The 20520-nt window shown below is 38.7% G+C and overlaps 5 protein-coding genes across 5 annotated transcripts; 2 read left to right on the top strand and 3 right to left on the bottom strand.

The window, feature by feature from the left end:
- Positions 1-1602: 1602 nt before the first annotated feature.
- Positions 1603-2307, bottom strand: LOC106389036. The gene has a single exon (XM_013829222.3). It carries the CDS (start codon positions 2065-2067, stop codon positions 1687-1689), a length of 381 nt encoding a protein of 126 aa, XP_013684676.1. The 5' UTR covers positions 2068-2307; the 3' UTR covers positions 1603-1686.
- Positions 2308-3803: 1496 nt separating this feature from the next.
- Positions 3804-9022, top strand: LOC106389025 (putative E3 ubiquitin-protein ligase LIN-1). Its single transcript, XM_013829211.3, has 15 exons — positions 3804-4558; positions 4637-4703; positions 4770-5992; positions 6052-6193; positions 6272-6517; positions 6590-6884; positions 6951-7069; positions 7216-7341; positions 7412-7546; positions 7631-7753; positions 7848-7958; positions 8041-8187; positions 8263-8388; positions 8560-8676; positions 8769-9022. The coding sequence occupies exons 1-15, from the start codon at positions 3885-3887 to the stop codon at positions 8784-8786; spliced, it is 3669 nt and encodes a 1222-aa protein (XP_013684665.1). The 5' UTR covers positions 3804-3884; the 3' UTR covers positions 8787-9022.
- Positions 9023-10578: 1556 nt separating this feature from the next.
- Positions 10579-12037, bottom strand: LOC106389030. Its single transcript, XM_013829216.3, has one exon. The coding sequence runs from the start codon at positions 11610-11612 to the stop codon at positions 10743-10745; it is 870 nt and encodes a 289-aa protein (XP_013684670.2). The 5' UTR covers positions 11613-12037; the 3' UTR covers positions 10579-10742.
- A 248-nt stretch (positions 12038-12285) lies between these two features.
- Positions 12286-17130, bottom strand: LOC106389027 (glyoxysomal fatty acid beta-oxidation multifunctional protein MFP-a; the record flags this gene model as incomplete). The annotated part of the gene is given in 18 exon segments (NM_001315691.1): positions 12286-12582; positions 12788-12926; positions 13012-13160; positions 13261-13382; positions 13461-13582; positions 13662-13916; positions 14026-14189; positions 14284-14405; positions 14481-14655; positions 14805-14891; positions 14992-15294; positions 15377-15432; positions 15619-15700; positions 16155-16222; positions 16315-16371; positions 16458-16523; positions 16598-16669; positions 17022-17130. Coding segments are annotated over 18 exon segments (2178 nt in total). The 3' UTR covers positions 12286-12546.
- Positions 17131-17573: 443 nt separating this feature from the next.
- On the top strand, positions 17574-20371 carry LOC106389029 (lipoamide acyltransferase component of branched-chain alpha-keto acid dehydrogenase complex, mitochondrial-like). The gene is made up of 5 exons (XM_013829215.3): positions 17574-18183; positions 18406-18564; positions 18650-18775; positions 19154-20044; positions 20129-20371. Exons 1-5 carry the CDS (start codon positions 18037-18039, stop codon positions 20240-20242), a joined length of 1437 nt encoding a protein of 478 aa, XP_013684669.2. The 5' UTR covers positions 17574-18036; the 3' UTR covers positions 20243-20371.
- Positions 20372-20520: the final 149 nt, after the last annotated feature.

The following is a 20520-nucleotide window of genomic DNA, read 5'->3' as shown; positions in this document are numbered from 1 at the left end:
TAGCTGATTAAACTCGAATTCAATGTGATGTAGTGAAAGTATGCTTCTGAAGAAGACAGGAATCAGAGCTTTTAGTTTTGTAAGGAATTGAAGTGAGAAGGCGAGGTTTAACGAGAAGGAAGACATAGGTTTGGGCCGAGGGGAGTAAGGCCCATAACACTCTCTCCGAGATAGAGGGTAAGAGGCCCAACATACTTGGACTTTGACATATTTAACCCGTGATCCAAACCTTAATTGCTTGGGTTGTACTAGTCCCGTAGGTTTACTCTTTTTTTTTTTTATTCCATCTAGAGTTTTATTAAAAAGACCAGGCCTAAAGGCCAAGCCCAGAACGAAAACAGAAGTACAACCATGAAGCCCAAAACACAAGGGCTATCCAGACCATAAACCTATTGGGCCCTAAGCCCAAACGAACTAACCTAAAAAGACGCCTCTTCCTCCCCGCGAGATGCGTGAAGAGAATACGTGTCGAAATCCTCCCTGCGAGGGACACGCGTACACTCGGCCGCCACGTCTTGACCACGTCACGAAGCTCTTCATCGGCATGCATATTCCGTCGCCGCAAATATCGGACCACCACCGGAAGAGTACAACAGCTTCCGCCGGGATCAGAGCAAAAGCGCGAGTCAACTCAACCTTGGAACACAAAACCGATGAAGACCTATAGAACTCAAACACCGTCGATCCATGCTTTGAAGACAACAACAATCATCTTCGATCGATCCGAAAAATCATACAGATTTTCAGATCGAGAGTCGATTGGGCAAAGGAAGAGCAAAAGCGTAGATCGAGAACTTATCACCGGAACAAACCGGAGAGGAACCGGCGAAAGAACGGTGCTATCAGAGCACCCGCTTTCCCGGAGAGAAGAGCTGGCGGAGTCGGTGCTATCAGAGCCACCGTTTCCCGGAAACAAAAGCTGGCGATAGCGGTATAAAGAGACACACCGCTTCCCAAAATCACGTTTACTAATCAGAAATGAGATGGAACTTCCGGTAGAGGTCTCCTCTCAATCCTTCCTTTGTGACTAATCTAGAGAGAGGACAGAGCGAAAGGAGAGAGAAAATTGACAGGTTAATATCAGTCCGGTCGGTTTACTCTGGTTGTATGATGATTTTTGAGTAATATAATAAATGATGCTTTGATTTAATTATTTTTATAAGTCAGTTACTTATTAAAATAAACATATTTTTCAATGATAAAATATTATTTGTCATAGAGAATTTCGCCAGTAAAAGTAGTAACATGGTGCGTACGAAATTATTAGTATTAAATGAAGATTGCAAATGAGGTAGCAGAAAAATGTCTCTAATAATAATCTCACGTGGTCATGTGGTGGGGACGAAGATTCCGAAACTCCAATGTGTCCGTCTCCCATATGTTACTCAACAATCCTCATATAAAAGAACTATAGTGTATTTTGAAGTTATTTTAACTAAAATAAAAGTTTCATATGAATTATAACCATTTCACTTTAATCAAACATGAAAAATTTTCGGCATAAGTCACATGACTCGCGTGCGTAACTACATACATCAAACCGCTGTGTAGTTGACTTCAACCGTTAAATAAATCAAAAGAAAATAAAAAAAGACACAAAAATCGAATAAAATATATTAATCCATTAATTGTTTTCGAAACAAAATAAATAAATAAAAACTACAGATCTGATGATACGACGTCGCATCAGTCGTCGGAATCATCACCTCCACCAAAGATGGAGAAGCGGTTGTAAAGCAAGAACAAGATCAGGACTAGGAACAGCGCGACGCCGACAGGAGATCCGCTAACCCGGTGAATAGACTCGGGCTCTCCGGTGGAGAAAATGGCCGACACGAAAGAACCGCGCTCCGACGAGAGGAACTGTATGGTGAGGAGAAGCACGATGGGGAGTAAGAGAAGTCCCACCGGACTAAGAAGCTCAGCGATCCCTTCTGTGATGGCTTCGCCGCCGTCTCCGAGGAAGAACGGAACGAACACTACCAATGCGACAACGACGGCGAGTATGATACCGTGCGGCGTAGATCCGCCACCACCGCCTATAACGCCTTGACGATCTTGATACATTGTTCGATGAGTGTGTGTGTGAGACTGTCTTTTTCTCTTTTTTTTTCTCTTTTTTTCTCTTTTTTTGGTTACAGTTGGAATATGTAATGGAAGCGAAGCGAGGGACGCGTTTGTCTTTTTGTAAAGTTCAAATTATTTTCGTCTTTTGCGTTTTGAAAATTACTTCGAAACTCGTGGGACGTTCCCTTTCAAACGTTGTTTACGATAATATTACTCGATTAACAGAATTACAGAACTACTTTAATTAGCAGAAAATTAAAGTATGTCAGGATCTTTAATGTTTTAGTGGGATTCATGTACATTTACCGACCATAAAGCACCATAAGTAGATCATAAAATTTGTAAAAGTATGGCCCACGACTAATGGGCTCTATGTTGTTTCCTCGGCCCCTGAGTTCAATCATGTGTGATGGCCAGTATGTTATTTTTGGTATATTCTAAAAGATTTGTTTATTGATCTTATACTAGTGCATTGACCTCACTCACAAATTATTCAACTACACCTCGAACATGCCTAACTATAGATTTTTCTTTAGATATGTGACCAGAATAAGTATAATTTAGTGACATAGATCAATTATTTTAACATTTTCCAAGTATATGAGAAATAGAGAAGTTATAATAACAACAATATATGACTCTAATTAGTTGGTCAGTATTATTAATTTTTTTTCTAGTTGGTGTTGTGAGAAATCTCTTTCTTGAAATGAGATTGATGAGTTACCTATTTAATTTCAAATGACACTAGTACATGACAAATAACTTTACCAAAGAAAATTCATGTACATGACAAATAACTTTACCAAGGTCTATCTGCAAGTCTTTACTTGTCACCTATCTAACAATCCAACTGAAATGATTATAGTTTTAGATTGAAGAGTAAACCCACTCCCCACTGAATCATTGATCACTATTTAAACAACACACAAAGGACATAGAAAATTAAAAACCATTGTTTTGCATTGCATAATGAGAAAGAGATGAGCTCTTGGCCATTCTTATTTTATTTGTACCTTAGCTTCTTCTATTTTCATCATAGCTTACCGTTCCCCGTGACAGACAATCCTCAAGCTTACTTCTTTTTCATGGGGCCCAACTTTTTTCTTCAACCAATTTATCATATTCTTTTTTATAACCTCAAAGGCCAAATCCAACTAAGATACAAAATGGGTTTTTGACACAATCATCAAATTTAGCATAGGTATAATATGTAAATATACTCGAGTTTAAACATAAAGTAAGAAAAAAGTATAACACCTTGTTTTGTCATTGTCTCTCACAAACCTTACGGTCCAAGTTGTGAAAGAGTTGATAAGTGATCTTGTGGGTGTTCTCTAATCATTTATCCAAGTTAGGTCATGGGTTATAGTCCCACATGCACCTATGTAAACTTTAAACAAATGGTAAAAAGATAAGACTCATTGATGGACATTAGTATGCACAATGTGGTTGAAATAAATATTTCTAATCTTAATAATCTCACCAACCGTCCTCTTCCACTACTTAATACAAATCATAGCCTCCGTTACAATATTTTTAAGGCTGAAATTATTTTCCTAATGCTCTTTCTCTTAGGTTTCCTCAGACACACGCAACACTTTTGACTTTTTTTTTACTATGTATCCTTTTGACAGCAAAAGAATACAAACTAGGACCAATCGTTTTCATTCTTTCTTGGAGTTTGGCTTGTTCCTTCACGAGACTACATTGTTCTTACACCTCTATGCTCTCTCTAGTCTCTCTCTCACACTTCATTTCTTCTCTCATCTTATCCCCATATAACCATCTTAAACTTGTGTGCAACAGTGCATCAGAAAATGGCTTCTCCTCCAAATCTTATCTCCTGTAACGAGAGTTCTGATCTTGAATCCATTCAGGAAATTGTAGTTTCCATCAACGACTACATTCTCAGCGTTATATCAAACCCCGAAGTATGGTTCTCACTTAAGCAGCAATGCGTTAGCATGTTAAGCATTGAAGAGGAGAATACTTTGTTTGAGTTCTCTTCAGAACACTCTGCTCTCTCGAATCTCTATTGGGGAATCGAAAGCATCGAAGCTTCTTTACAGCCCGAAAGCTCTGAAGAGAAGATGTCTCGCCTCAGAAACTCAGAGAGGATGCTTCAAATGCCTGCGTTGCTTGAGGAACAAGGAACCACCACTTCAGGTGTTCCCAACTCAACCTTGGTTGCTTTCTCTTACTTCTACCTCTCCATTGTAAGCTGTATCCAAGGTGATTCCCTGCAGACAACTTTGCATTTTCTCCAGTCAGTTTTGGTCTCACCTGATGTCCTGAGAAATGACATTGCCCCTGAGCTCTGCCAGTGCCTTTTCTTCACTCCTGGTGTGTCTAAGTCAGATGAAGAGATCAGAGAGACTGCAAGGAAGTATAAATATAGAGCAACTTATTACCAGGTTATATCATATGGAAAGAGTCATCAACGGCCTAGTGAATGTACAGAGAAACAACTTCAAAGGCCAAATAAATATAGGTATGGATTCTAAGCTTATAACCAAACACACATAGTCAGTAAGTATATACAATGTTTCTAACATATAGACATGAACAGGCCAGAGGTATCTACAGCTAATGGACATTCATTTGCAGAGAAGCTAGAGTTATCTGAAACCTGTGAGGTATCTTTATTAATGACCATAACATTTTCTTGTAACATTAAAACTTTTTTTAACTTCTTGTTGAAGTCATTGCAGTACCAGAACATCCAGAGTGTTGATATGCAAGAGGATGAGCTTAATGACATGTTTAACAAACTCAAAGCATCAAGGCCATGTTTGGATTTGAACCTGCATGAAGATTACAATCCAGAGCTTGGAAAAAACACAAGAGTCATGAGCCTCAATGACTTCTTGAATGATTCTCAGCCAAGCAAATCATATAGTGAAGAGACATTAGCCAAGAGATCCCACAGTTTAATTGGTCATTTTAACCGTTCCATCTTTGACATTCAGGCTCAGCAAGCATATAAAACCAGGAGTGCACACATAGAAGATGTCTCTTCTTTGAGGCAACTGGAGTTAGAAGAAGATTCAGCCTATGGTTCCATAACTTTTGAAGGAATGAGAAGGAATCTGCAAACCATAAGACTAGGAGATGGAGTTCAGACGCATTCAAGAAGAGCTAGGAGAATGAGTCTATGGGAGAATCTTCAGAGCTTTATAAAGGAAGTGCTAGGGAACGATGATGAGAAGTATCTCTCAGAGGTTACAATGATCTACCAAATGCTCAACGGTAAACAAGGAGTCAAGTATAGCATGCTCAAGGATGTGATTCTAGATCAGCTTCTTATGGCCATTTCAAGCTCTGAAGAGAAAACTGTGATAAAGGCTTCAATGACTGCACTTACCAAGATCATATCAGTGAATAGAACAGCTATAGAGGAGGTCAAGAGGAAGGGTTTGAATCTAAGCCATTTAGCAAACGCCCTGAAACAAAATGTGCAAGAAGCAGCTATTCTCATCTACCTTATAAAGCCATCTCCAACAGAAATAAAAAGGCTTGAGCTGTTACCAGCTCTTGTGGATGTTGTTGCATCAACTTCTTCTTCTTCTTGTTCTTACACGTTTAGACCTTCACCTCCTCTCTTGACACCTCCTGCAGCATCACTGATGATAATTGAAGTGCTTATTACTGCTTTTGATCATGCTACAAACACAATGCACTTGGCTGAGATAAGCTCACCTAATGTCCTTGGTGGACTTCTTGATGTTGCAAAAAGTGGAAACTCAGGGGAGTTCATCTCCTTGGCCAGAGTTTTAGTCAAATGCATGGAGTTTGATGGAGTTAACAGGAAGTATATCTATCAGCATACCCGAGTGGCTCCTTTTGCGCATCTATTGCAGAGCAATGACAGAGAAGAAATCCTCATTGCTCTTCAGTTTCTTCATGAGGTTCTGAAGATACCAAGGTATATTCTCAACAAGCAAACTTTTATTTTTACACTATATAACATACTTGTACTTTCAGGTCATCAGCAATTAAGATACTGCAGCAGATAAAGAAAGAAGGAAGTTTTGACATTCAGGATACATTGCTGCAGTGTATTAAACAGTTGCAGGGAGATCACAGACTCTTTGCAGCAGATATATTGCTTCAACTGAATGTTCTGGTTAGTTCTAAACACTCAAAGCCATGTCTTGTTTATTAGATTCCTAAAGAAATAAGTTGTTATGGGAATTCTCAACAGGAGTCCCCTCCTGAGAGCAAAAGGTTCAGAAATGAGGCCACAAGAGCTCTCCTTGAAGCAGTTACAGATAGTGAATGCTCAAATATGCAGATTTTATCTACATTGATTCTTTCGAACATCGGTGGAACTTATTCATGGAAAGGAGAACCATACACTGCTGCTTGGCTGATGAAAAGAGGTGGTCTAAGTTCAATGTCACACATGAATATGATAAGAAACATAAACTGGTCAGATGAATGCTTGCAGGTATTATTTTTTAAATTTAATAGTAACTAACAAGCCAAGCCAAAAAAGACTAAAATTCATAAGTTTTTGCAGGATACAGGAATAGATGGCTGGTGTTGTAAGATAGCAAGAAGAATCATTGAGACAGGAAAAGCCACGTTTTGCGGTTTACAAGAAGGTTTAAAGAGCAAAAACAAGAGTGTAGCAAAGGCATGTCTTATAGCCATTGCATGGCTCAGTATAGAGATTTCAAAAGGTCCAAATAGTTTAAAATATTCAGCATGTGAAGTCTTACTTGAAGAGATAGCACAGTTTTTACACCCTGGTTTGGAGCTTGAAGTGAGACTTCTTGCTTGTATATGCATCTACAATTTTAGCTCTGGCAAAGGTGAATTTGAAAAGTTTATATGTGAAGATTTATAAGTTCTTATACTAAAATATATTGTGCATTCAGGGATCCACAAACTAATCAATTTCTCGGAAGGAGTTAGGGAGTCTTTAAGACGTCTTTCAAATGTGACTTGGATGGCAGATGAATTGCATAAAGCAACATATTATCTATTCAGCAAATCAGTAAGTCTTCTTCAACTTATTACAATCTCTAACCATCACTGAAACCACAAGTTAAAGCTATACATAAGTATAATAGAATGATCATACTCAAGTTTTAGATGTCAGGTTTTAGAGCTGGACTCATATTTTCAGATCATTTTTTATAGGACCAGAGGATATCTTGTGTTCATACACAAACCATAGAGATGCATCAATCTGGCAGTGGGGCTGTAACAGCCCTCATCTACCATAAAGGCTTTCTCTTTAGTGGATACTCAGATGGTTCAGTCAAGGTATGTGTCAGTCATATACTTTAATAAAAATGTATAAAGAAAGTTTACCAAGAACATGCAATATTATCAGGTGTGGAATGTGGATGAGAAATTATCATCAACGCTTCTATGGAACATCAAGGAGCACAAAAGCGCTGTAACATGCTTTTCAGTTTCTGAAACAGGAGAGAGCGTCTTAAGTGGATCTGCTGATAAAACTATCAGGGTATGACAATGATTCAGCTCACTGTCTTCTTCCAGGTTTATTCTTTTTTCATGTGAAATGTTTGTTTTAACTTCTCTTATATAGATATGGCAGATAGTTAAAGGAAAGCTGGAATGTGTTGAAGTCATAAAAACAAAAGAATCAATAAGAAAACTGGAAGCATTAGGAAATATGATCTTTGTCATAACCAAGGGGCACAAGATGAAGGTAGATATATCTCTCATTATTACATGATAAAATCAGATAATAATCACCAGCTCCAACTTAAACACTCAAAGGAAGCTATAATAACTTTCTACAGATGCTTGATTCATCAAGAATATCTCAAAGTATCTTCAAAGGTAAAAGTGTGAAGAGTATGGTAGCATCCCAAGGAAAGATGTACATAGGATGCATAGATTCAAGCATACAGGTACATATGGCCATAAATCTCTTGCCTTTCATTCAAATGATACTGGATTCATAAGAAACAAAGTTATAACATAGCTGTTTAGGAATTGATCCTTGCAAATAAACGGGAGAAAGAGATCAGAGCACCAACGAGGAGCTGGAGAATTCAAAACAAGCCCATCAGCTCAGTGGTTGTGTACAAAGACATGTTATATAGCTCAAGCACCCATGTTGAGATGTCCAACATCAAGGTAAAATCTATAATATTAGAACTTGTCGTAATGGGATTAATTAAAGAAAGTGACTTAAAACAATATGGCTTATAGGACTTGAGAAGGAGTTATGAGCCCCAAATGTCAATATCAGCTGAAAAGGGGTCCAATATAGTAGCCATGAGTGTTGTTGAAGACTTCATCTACTTGAATCGAAGTTCATCCACAAGCACTATTCAGGTATATATGGTTGTATATCACTTGCCTTTCATTAAAATGATACTGGATTCATAAGGAACAAAGTTATAACATAATATTATCTTATTTATGCATTTATCTTAATTATACATGTGGGATCATCACAATTTGTACTAACATTAAATTATGTCCATATCGTTATTGGAAAATAAGGTTTGGTTGAGAAGGACACAACAGAAAGTGGGAAGGTTATCAGCAGGAAGCAAGATAACAAGCCTCTTTACTGGTAATGACATTGTTTTTTGCGGTACAGAAGCTGGAGTAATCAAGGTAAACAATACACACAAGCAATGTCATAATAGTTTTCAGATGTTTAATTAATCTTATAGAACCAATACTAACTTCTGACGGTAAAAAAACAGGGATGGGTTCCGTTATAGCACAAAAGACAAGGATACGAGGTAGACATTACATTTTCAACAATCAGCTCAAAGTTATGAGTAAATAGGTACACAGCTATAAAATAGTGTGAAATGAATAAGCTTATTGTGATATTTGTACATGTATAACATATATGTAAGATTGTAGTTGAGTCGTCCATTTCACTTATGTGTAGATAGATGTTGACTTTTAAAGTATTTATGATCTTGAAATGAATATATATCAGTACCTTGCATGGCTCGAACAAGATTCAAGATAAATGACCCTGAAATCACGTTTACTCATATATATATGTTCATCAAGCGTGCTTGCTCTATTCCAACCAATGCAATGTTAAGAAGTTACGTGATAGTTAGACAATCAAGTTCTTGCATCAGAATCTAATACACACTTGCTTTAAGTCCTAAACAAAAGACACACTTGACTGAAAAGCAAAAAAGAGAACAAAATCATTTCTATACACGCTAAATACTGCGTTCGCTGATACGAAGTTCATGCCTCAACAGAGTGCAATAACATCTTTACGTTGTAGTAACAAAAGAAAAAACAACTCTAAGATAACAGTTACATTGTGAAATGAAATGGGTCCCTACTACATTTTGATGTAAAAATGCTCTGTATATATTTCACAACGGAAAATTGATCGTATTCAGATGACCACGTAAGATATATATGTGTATAGGGTTAAGTGAGAAGGCAGCCTTTTTCTCTCTTCTGTCTCTTTGCAGAATTGTCAGTCTTTATTTTCATCTCAGGGACCCCTCTTGATATCCTTGTCTCGACCATCTCTTCCACATATTATATCATCTGAATTTATTAATGTTATCATAACACTGCTGTTATGTCTGAAAAAAAAACACATTAATTATGAATGTGAATGTGTTAATGTAATCATAGAGGGTCTCTCATAACATGATTTTTTTTTGTTTATATTCCTAATAGTTATGTGATGTCTTGATCGAGTAGACATTCCAGTGTTTCCCCCCTCTGTTACAAACTTGTGGTTTTGGTCGGACAGCAAACTAATATGTTGGCTTGCATTTATTGTGATGTTACCTACAGATTAGCTGGTAGGTGATCTAACCAAATTGATCTTGATGATAATGATGATAATAGTTTTGAGATGTTGACTTCTTGTTGTTGCATGTGCAAAGGCATGTGCATTCGGATTCCACTCATTTAATACTTAAAACCCTAAGTTCTGTTGACTGCTTTTTTCAAGTGGAATTTGTTAGTATTATAATAGTACTACTGAGTCGGATTCTCTGCTGAGTCCTTGTTTCAACTTACTCACCGGTTTGTTACTTTGCGTAGCGGTCTGTACGGGGCCAGAAAGTGCAATCGAGACTACTTCGGTTTTTCTCGTTGGTGAGGGTTGTCCCTCAACGTCACTTGTGACTATTTCTCAGCTATCCGACTTTGTTGTAGCTTCTTCGACGCATTCAGACTTTGTTTTGAATTCGCTGTCAACTTCATATGGAGACTTATCCGGTTTGATATCATTTTCCATTTTAGTTTATGATTTGTCTTCAAGAGGATGTCTAATTCCCTCTTTCCTTTGTAGTCCTTGAAGTTAAGTTTTAATGAAAGTTGTGTTTCAAAAAAAAATAATAATAGTACTACTACTATAAGTAACAACACATCTGGTCTAAGTGACACCACAAGAGAAATAGTTTTGATAAATAATAATAATCCATTAATAAGAAAATAATCATAAAAACAGTATAAGACAAAGCAGCAAGTATCATAAGCTCATTCTCCTAAAGGTTTCAAGCTTTTATGATGAATCGATGATGATGATCAACAACATTAGCCAATAGGCTAAACATAGAAATGAAAAAGGATAAATAGTGTGACATTACATAAACAGTTGTACTCAAAAGATCAAACCAATGATTAAAGAACAGGCTAACTAATAAACACATGAATGAAATATAAACCAATGTGTATCTCTTTTAGCTTTTCATAGTAACCAACGAAGGAATTGAGTCCAAGTTTTGAGCTGTGTTTTTGTGACCAGCTTTATGAGAAGTCTTGGCTCTCATTGGACTTGCCCATCCCCATGCGCTTCTATTCGCCATCTTATGTTGATGATGATGATTAACTGTTGATGATGATGGTGTCATGATCATAAACCCTCCAAAGATACCACCACATTTCACCATTTCACTCATCGCTTCATCAGCTTCATCACCACCATTACTAGTGACCTTTGTGTGTTCTCTCTGAGACTCAATCCTTCTCAAGGCACAATCTCCTAACCCACTGGAGAAACTTCTGTTTCCACACCCGACAGATCTTGATCTCAACACTTTCCTCCCAAAAGATGATCCTCCACCACCACTACCAACCCCGTTTGTTTGCGTTTCTGCAACTTCTTTGTTAGCACTCTCATCTTTTTCCTCAACTATCACATCAATGCCTCCACCAACGACCTGATCCGATGTTGTCTCTGTTGTCTGGTGCTTCTCGTTATCGATCTGGTTTCTTGGTCTCGAAGAATGGTGGACTTTTTTGGTGGTGGTTTGGTGTTTGGAAGAGTATAGATGAAGAAAGGACCAGAACCCATTTCGTTTCCTCTGGCTGAAACTCTCACCGTAAGAAGCGGCCATTGACTTGCTTCTCTTGTAGATAAGATTAGCCGAAGAAGACGAAGAGGAGGAAGAAGAAGGGTGGTTAGGTTTAGAGAGTGGGAAAGAGGAAGTGACGAGCTTACCGAGTTTGTCTTGGAGACACAATGCACATATCCCACCAAGGTTCTTTGTATAAGGATGTGTTAAGCATTGCATCCCTTCTCCCATGTCATGATCTTTGAGGTTCACCATTACAGAAAAGATTTAACACAAGGAACTAGAAACAAGCAAAACCAAAAACCGTTGAGTCCTGTCTCTCGTTTCTCTGTAATGGAGCAGAGTTTGTAGAGAAGAGAAAAGCGTTGAGTTCCTTAGTGCACGTGAGGGTTCTGTTAATCATGTTGGACGTCGACTTGCCTCATAATTGAGGTTTAAGATCAACTGGTTACTTAATTAATTTCAAGCCATCAATAAAACTGATGGTTGACAACAAGGAAAAATACATTTACTATGCATATGCCCCTAGTTGTTTCCCATGTTAGTCCCACACCCCATGTTAGTGTATTAACTATTACTTATCTTCTAGTTTTGTTAATTAAGAAATTCACCGGCTTCTGTCTGATAGAGGCCAACCAAGCAAACAAAATTATTTATTGTTCATGACCTCTCCATTGTATTTAACTTAAAAAGTTGTATAAAATAACAAGTATGTGTTGATGTACTTGATACAACCTTCTTCTTTTTTTTAATTGGTTTTTAAGGGGGGTAAAATTAATTACGAAGATGTGTTAGAATTAAGATCATGTAATCATCCAGATCATGTAATCATATTCCCTGATCATCCAGATCAAATAACTAAATTTCTTTTAACTTTCCTATAGTAGAATTAAGAAAGATTTAAGAGTCGAGGAATTATATCAATAAATCATAGAACTTATTCCATAGAACTTTATAACAAATGTATCTGACGGCTTTATATGAGAAAGCATCATACATAACACAACCATATCTTATTGCTACTAGAACTTACTTTCTACTTTCTCCCAGATTCATCTGTCTGAGATGAGACTTTATTTTAAAAGCTCCCTGAGGCCAAAGATCCCAACGTTTTGGCAAGTAAATGTGGACATAAAAGAAACACAGTAGATGCAGCAACAAAGTAAAGTTTCCCGTTGAAACGCTGACCTTACAACCGCGATCTGGATTGTTCCAAAGGAGCGCTCTGCAACACAGATGTAGGAATAGTCAATGATCTGAGTTACAACTGAGCAAAGCTAAACTGGACATGATTAGAGAACAGTCATGGTAGTATGTTGATTTTCTTATGTAATAGTCATGTAATACAAGCAAATGTGAAATAGATTTTCTTAATGGCAATCCTAAGAAGAACAAAAAATAATCTGCTTCATAAACAAGTGAATACTCACCAGAGGAGCTCCTTTGGATCCCCTTTCAGCCAAGAAAGCACAAGGCTTGAAGAATTCACCATAAGCCTTCGACCACTCCTCTAGCTTTGAGTAAATGTATTTCGATCCAATGGAATCAGCCCAGAACATGATTCCTCCTCTGTTCACAAGAGATAATTAGATTAAATCCACAATGAACATAAGGAGAATTTGACAAAAATATTTTGTTTGATGACAACACTGACCTGTAAGGTGGAAAACCCATTCCAAATATGCCAGCAATGTCAAGGTCTGCTGCTTTGACAGCAATTCCTTCCGCAAAGACTCTACACGCCTCGTTCACTACTGGGAAGAACGTCATTTCAATAATTTCCTTCTCCGACAGTTTCTCCAGCTGCAAGCCACAGCAACCAGTCATAGTCAGAAAAAAACAGTGAGATCCTCTCAAATACAAAATGAAGATCTCTACTTGATTATTGGACACAGAGAGATACCTTCGGGTCAGGCTTTGCTCCTGATACGCTCCTTGCCTTATCTATATAGTTCTTTATTTCAGGGTCAGGTTTAGCCTTGCGCCTATCATCATAAAGATAGAAACCTTTACGAGTGGCTTCACCTGAAATCACGAACGTTCACGAGATTTAGAACAATGTTGAATCAATAGAACATTATTGAGCTGTCCTCTCTGGTATACCAGCTCTCTTGTCCTCTTGCATGAGTGGGATAATCATTGATTTGTATGTCCGTTCAGGGAAGTTCTCAATGAATTGTGTTGCGGTTGCAATCGCCACACCGAATCCAACCAGGTCGCACAATCTACTCGTCCATATAGGTAACGAAGGTACAGTTAAAAACAATGTATGAGGTTTACATGGATCTTTACAATGCGATATACCTGAAGGGACCCATTGGCATTCCAAACTTGCTGACTGCTTTGTCGATGAGATATGGATCTGTTCCATGCTCAACAAGGAACATAGCTGCCTGTGTGTATGGGAAGAACATCCTATTAACTGCGAACCCCGTGCAGTTTCCAACCACGACTGGTGTTTTCCTAATCTTCTTCCCAACATCTAACAGGTCAACAATTACTTGGGCAGAGGTATGATTGGTCCGAACTATTTCAAGTAGTGGCATGACATGCGCTGGACTGCATCAGGAAAATGAATAAACATGATTCATGTAGAGCGAGCAAAACCACTACAAGCGTAAGACTTTCACTGAGAAATTAATCAAAACTGCAGAAGATAAGTAATCACCTGAAGAAATGTGCTCCGATAATCCGATCCTGGGACTTGGTCCGCTCCCCAATTTTGTTCAAATCAATGGTAGATGTGTTGCTAGCAAGGATACAATGTTGAGGACAGTACTTCTCGAGATCAGCAAAAATTTGCTGCTTCAGAGATATATTCTCAATGACAGCCTGTTCAAGCCACCAAAAAGACATCAAGCAAAGTAAATTCACTTAGCAACTATACAGGATAAAAAAAACTCAGCCTCATTATGCCAATTATTACCTCGATGACCATGTCCACATCCCTAAAGCTTTCATAGTCAAGAGAACCCTTGAGGAGAGACATGGTTTTCTCAAACTTTTCCTTCGACATCTTTCCTTTCTTTACACGACTCTGAAGATTAGCTGATTAAATCAACGAAACTAGTCAGAAATTGCAATTCGTTGGTACATTTCATAGATATTCAAATCCATCCCCACCTTTGACCCTGCCAATTCCAGCCTCCAAGAACTTCTCATTAACCTCCTTGAGAATCACTGAATAGTTACTGAGGATCAATGCAGTGGCTATTCCAGATCCCATTAACCCGCCTCCAATTATGGCTACCTTATTAATCTTCCTTGGCACCAACCCACGATCAGTAACTCCAGGAACCTATCCATAATATAGATAGGAAGGAATAAGAAATAGAGGGGAAGCTTTCATGCTAATAGTTAAGATCTTGTAAGAACAAAAAAGAAAAGAAACCAGATGTTTAGTGGTACATAAGTCTAAATGACATGACTGCATAAACACTAGCATACCTTTGTAGTTCCTCGCTGAGAAAAGAAGACATGGATCAGTCCTTTGGTAGTATCCAGGTTTATCACTTCTGAGCCGACTTGAGCCTCCTATAAGTGACAATGTAACGGATATTTGTTAAGGGTCACTACACTCTCAGGGGAAACGATAAAGAACACATAACGCAGTAACAACAAGAGAATAATATACCTTTTCTAAACCAGCTCTTGAACCAGAAACAATACCAACTTCAACAGCCTCAAGGCACATTAAGGGGTGTTTCATGTTGGGGGCTTGCCTGCGCGTCTGATCCTTGGCGAATTTCAGTATCTCCCTTGCCTCTCCAAGAGGAGGTAACTTATCAGTCTTTAAAACACTAGAAACCCATGGTTTTCTCCTCTCGGCAATGTCAAGGGCCCAGCGACGAGCAGCGTTTAGTAACTCCGCAGGTGGCACGACAGCATCAATAAGACCCAATGTATGACCTTCCTCAGCTTTAACCGGCTTAGATGTCTACATGTTGCAACAAAAGAAATGATGTTACATTTTAACCAAGGCAGACTAAACCTACCATCAGAATAAGGCACTGACGTACCAAAATCATCTCAAGGGCTTTTGTGAGACCTACAAGACGTGGAAGACGCTGTGTTCCTGCATCAATCCAAAGGAGCATAATTAGGAAAGGAAAAAAAAACAAAAGTGGCTTGATTCATTCAACACAAACATGATCAAAATATATGATTCTCCATAGGATTCAAAGATTATGGCTCATAGCGATCAAAAATCTGCTGACAGGCAAACATTAAGGAATTGATAACCAACAAAATTGAAATGTACCTCCAAACCCAGGAATAACACCGAGTTGAAGCTCGGGCAGACCTAACTGTGCACCAGGAGCTGATATCCTAGCATGGCAAGCCTGACAAAAAAAAACAACTGTATCAACATCCATCCACTAAAAAATTGTGACAACCCGCCTCGTGGGACTACCCGTCCATGGGCCCCAGGCTCACAGCGCTGAAGCGCACCGACCCCAACCCCTCTATTATGAGTTCTCTCTAACTCCATAATTAGGTTGTTGGTGAGCCTCGAACCCAGGACCTCACCCTTTAACAGCATTCCCACAGGACAAGCTGTCACCAATTGATCTGCAGGTCAATTGGTGACAGCTTGTCCTGTGGGAATGCTGTTAAAGGGTGAGGTCCTGGGTTCGAAGCTCACCAACAACCTAATTATGGAGTTAGAGAGAACTCATAATAGAGGGGTTGGGGTCGGTGCGCTGCAGCGCTGTGAGCCTGGGGCCCATGGACGGGTAGTCCCACGGGGCGGGTTGTCACAAAAAAAGTCGGCAGTTTCAAGCATAGAAACTCTACCATGGAAAGCTCTAAGCCTCCTCCCAAGGCAAGCCCATCAATAGCAGCTACAGACGGTTTCTTTGCAGCTGAAATACAAAAAAAAAAAACGATCCCTCAGAAAAATATAACCAGAACCATTGCATGAACCAAAATTAAGCCGGTAAGTTAGAAAAATAACCTTCAAGCAAATCGGTGAGGATATCAATCGATATGTATCCAACCTTTGGCTCTTTCACTGAGATAAACCAAATATACATTACTACAAACATCAATACTAACCCCAATACAATCAACAAAGATACCAAGATAATGAAAACATACTCGTCCCTTTCTGAATTTCACCAAATCCAGATATATCAAATCCACCAGAGAACTTCCCCTTAGCACCTGCAGTAATTTAAAAAAAAAAACATAAACGTTGTGTTTCTCGCCTTGTGAGAGAATGATTATCCAAAACGTACCTGTAACAACAATAGCTTTAACATCGTTCCTGCTCAAGGCCTCCTCGTAATTACTCTTGAGACTGTATAGCACTGTACACAAAAACAGAGCATCACTATCACAGGCTTGTGAAAAGTTAGTTATCTGATGTAACTGAATCAGTTACATTTACACACTTATTATATGAGTGTGTGTGATCGGTACGAAACATAACCGAATATTAATAGACTCGGTTTACACTAAACCGGACTATACAAGATTCAGATTCACATGATAAGAATCAAACGCTGAGATCGTAAGCTATTCGCTAACACTAAGAGAGCATGAGATCAAAACCAATCGTAACCCCCAATTTCACATGATTCAGATTCACAAGATGAGAATCAAACGCTGAGATTGACCTAGAGATTCCAGATCAAATCTGAGGAGGAGGAGGAGGAGTACCGTCGAATGAGAGCGAATTGACGGGAGGATTGATGAGAGTTATGACGGCGACGCCATCGGCGCCAACTTCCATCGTCGTCGTCCCTTTCGTTCGTGAAGCCATTTGATCTCTTCTTCGGTGAGATTGCGAGTCGCGGAGCTCAGAATTTAAGGAGAGGCGTGAAAGTTAAAACGATATAAATAGAAAGATGACGTGTGATAATTGGCACACTCCTCAACGTAACGGTGGGTGGATTTGATAATGTTTTCGATAATTTGATTTGTTTCTTCTTTATATACATGGTTTTTTTTTTTTCATTTTCTTCTGGATATTTACATGTATCTTCCGTTGATCATTTTTACATTATTATCTAGTTCAACTATCTATTTCTGGAAATGAGACAAAGGTCATAACTAAGCCCGGAACTAAAAGCCCAATAAACTCATATTGGGCCTACACTGGTTATAAGTCGTAACCAACAACTAACTATATTGATTGCGCGACTTCACCTGTCATCAACAACCACCAGTTCGGCCTTTTAATAGCTAGACTAGATGATCATCAGGTAATTAAGCTCAGATTAATTATCAGTTGGTCAAGAGACTCAAGAAGACATGTCGCGTGTACCTTTGATACTCCTTAAAAGTTCCGTGAGCTGATTTTTACTGACGACAAACTAATCAGATAAGCCGGATCCGTGAACAGTCACTTGGTGATTGGTGTCATGACTCAGGACACATGTGTACCGTTGATCTTCTTTAAAAAGCTCTCAAGTATTTCTGACGTGGCATATATAAACTAATCCGATCATTTTCTTTTTGTTTGTTATCGGCACTAATCCATTGGTTATATCTAATCAGCAGCACTTAGCTTCTTTTATCAGATTAGGACTGAAACACGTTACATTGCCTGACAAGAGTTGTTAAAGTCGAGCTGTTATAACTTAGAAAGTGAATCCTAATTCATCTGCTTGTTTCTTCTTCTTTTGTTTCTCCCAATACTCTTTGTTTACCAAAAGACCAACCGTGAACGACGATGATCGCAAGGCGGATCTGGCGGAGCCATCGGTTTCTCCGCCCATTCAGCTCGTCTTCTGCTTGCGCTCCGCCGTTGCTAGCTCCTTATCATTCTCAGTCGTTCGCTTCTCCGACGTCACGCCCGTTCCTTGTTCCTTCTCTCTCCGTAAGTTTCTTCAACTTGTGTTAAGTTTTATAATTTTGTCTTAGAAAAAAAAAAGCTTTGAGGCTTGATTGTTTTGGCTCCACTCCGAGGGATCAGTTTCCGACAAGCTAATCCGTTAGTTTTAGGCAGAAGTAACTTCGTTTTTAGAGACATAGGTTGAGAAATGTTTAGATGTTTGTAAGATCAAACAAGTTAGTCATATTTAATCGTAATCTCTGGCAGGTGATGAAATGGTCTGGAGGAGGAGGAAGTAGAAGCTTGTTTTCGAACGAAGCCATGTCCATAGATTCAAACGCAGGAGGAGGTTTCATTGATGTGCCACTGGCACAAACTGGGGAAGGTATTGCTGAATGTGAGCTTCTCAAGTGGTTTGTGAAAGAGGTCTGTTCTTTCTCTTCATTTCTTTGCTAAAAGATTCAATCTTTTTGGTTTCAATTTCATTTTGATGTTTGCTTTCTCATTACAGGGAGATCCTGTGGAAGAGTTTCAGCCACTCTGTGAAGTTCAGAGCGATAAAGCAACCATTGAGATAACAAGCCGTTTCAAAGGGAAAGTAGCTCTCATTTCACATGCTCCTGGTGACATTATCAAGGTTAGAGAAGCCTACAAGATGACTAATTCAATAGTTAAAACTGTATTTAAAGCTCATAGTATCATTGGTGTCTAGTTTTTTTAATAAGGCTATGATTAATCAGGGACCCTTCTGAGCATAGCCAAGTGAAACACATTGGCCTATGACCCCCAAAATTTAAAAAGTAATTTTCATATAAATAGATCTCCAAATTTGTAAAAAAAAAGTTATAAAATCCTTTACTAATTACTTATAGCCCCCAAAATCTCAGAACTGCCCATGTGATTAAGCATATTATGCAGATTTTGTTAGGGGAAGTTTCCTATACATCAACTAAATTATTTTGACGTTTAAGTCTTTTATATTATAACTTATTATATATATATGTTTATTGTTAAGGTTGGAGAGACTCTGGTTAAGCTGGCCGTAGAAGACGCTAACGATGCTCTTCAAGTATCCTCTGACACTCCAGAAAATGTAGAACCTATCTGCTCAAAGCCAAAACTAGACAGTCTTGTTGGAGCTCTCTCAACCCCTGCTGTTCGTACCCTTGCTAAAGACCTTGGCATAGACATCAACCTCGTGATTGGAAGCGGTAAAGACGGGAGAGTCTTGAAAGAGGACGTTCTTCGATTTGGTGGCCAGAAAGAAAATGTAACTGAGGATCCTGTTATAAGAGGAGACTCAGTTTCCACCAACTTTGAAGATCAAATAGTTCCTCTCAGGGGATTCAACAGAGCAATGGTCAAGACAATGACTATGGCTACAAAAGTACCACACTTTCATTTCGTCGAAGAGATAAACTGCGACGCGCTCGTGAAGCTCAAACACTTCTTCAAAGAGCACAACACAGACTCCACCGTCAAACACACGTTCCTCCCCACTTTGATCAAGTCCCTCTCGATGGCTCTAACCAAATACCCTTACGTGAATGGTTGCTTCAACGAGGAGTCGTTAGAGATCGTTCTCAAAGGCTCACACAATATTGGAGTTGCGATGGCTACTGAACATGGTCTCGTCGTTCCTAACATAAAGAATGTGCAGTCACTCTCTTTACTAGAGATAACCAAAGAGATGTCACGGTTACAGCATTTGGCGACGAACAACAAGCTTAGCCCTGAGGATGTAACAGGTGGAACCATAACTCTGAGTAACATTGGAGCAATCGGTGGGAAGTTTGGTTCCCCTCTTCTGAACTTACCTGAAGTTGCTATTATAGCTCTTGGAAGGATCGAGAAAGTTCCGAAGTTTAAAGAAGACGGGTCTGTTTATCCTGCGTCGACAATGATGGTAAGAAACTTAGATCATTTCTTAGTTTCAGAGATTCTTGTTAGTACCAAAGCTTGATCAAGAACTTGGTTTTTTTGGTATCAGGTTAACATAGCTGCGGATCATAGAGTTCTGGATGGAGCAACGGTGGCTCGGTTTTGCTGCCAGTGGAAAGAGTATATTGAGAAACCAGAGTTGCTAATGCTTCAGATGAGATGAGAACAAAACAAAGAAGATTCATGTTTCTTTGTAAAAGTCTCTCTTTATTTAAGTCCTGTAGAAGAGAGAACGTGAATTTGTATGAATAATCATCCTAATGTTCGAATAAGATTACGTTTAATGTCTGAACTGAAGACTGTTGTCCGAATGATGGACAAAATATGGCACAATTGAATATATTTCGTTTTACAAATTGATTTGTTATTTCGATTTAATCCAGAAAATATAGATATCCTAAATTTTATGGATCAAAGTAAAATATTAATATTGAATATTCA

Source organism: Brassica napus, chromosome A3 (genome assembly GCF_020379485.1).
Source record: "Brassica napus cultivar Da-Ae chromosome A3, Da-Ae, whole genome shotgun sequence".
NCBI lineage: Eukaryota > Viridiplantae > Streptophyta > Magnoliopsida > Brassicales > Brassicaceae > Brassica > Brassica napus.
This window is presented reverse-complemented; position numbering and strand designations above follow the sequence as displayed.

Bases quoted from the DNA above. Each gene is read 5' to 3' on its own strand.
- LOC106389036 (XM_013829222.3), bottom strand. From the start codon at position 2,067: ATGTATCAAGATCGTCAAGGCGTTATAGGCGGTGGTGGCGGATCTACG.
- LOC106389025 (XM_013829211.3), top strand. From the start codon at position 3,885: ATGGCTTCTCCTCCAAATCTTATCTCCTGTAACGAGAGTTCTGATCTT. The intron at 6,885-6,950 runs GTGAATTTGAAA...TTGTGCATTCAG, and splicing joins CAATTTTAGCTCTGGCAAAG to GGATCCACAAACTAATCAAT. The intron at 7,342-7,411 runs GTATGTGTCAGT...CAATATTATCAG, and splicing joins ACTCAGATGGTTCAGTCAAG to GTGTGGAATGTGGATGAGAA.
- LOC106389030 (XM_013829216.3), bottom strand. From the start codon at position 11,612: ATGGTGAACCTCAAAGATCATGACATGGGAGAAGGGATGCAATGCTTA.
- LOC106389029 (XM_013829215.3), top strand. From the start codon at position 18,037: ATGATCGCAAGGCGGATCTGGCGGAGCCATCGGTTTCTCCGCCCATTC. The intron at 18,184-18,405 runs GTAAGTTTCTTC...AATCTCTGGCAG, and splicing joins TCCTTGTTCCTTCTCTCTCC to GTGATGAAATGGTCTGGAGG. The intron at 20,045-20,128 runs GTAAGAAACTTA...TTTTGGTATCAG, and splicing joins ATCCTGCGTCGACAATGATG to GTTAACATAGCTGCGGATCA.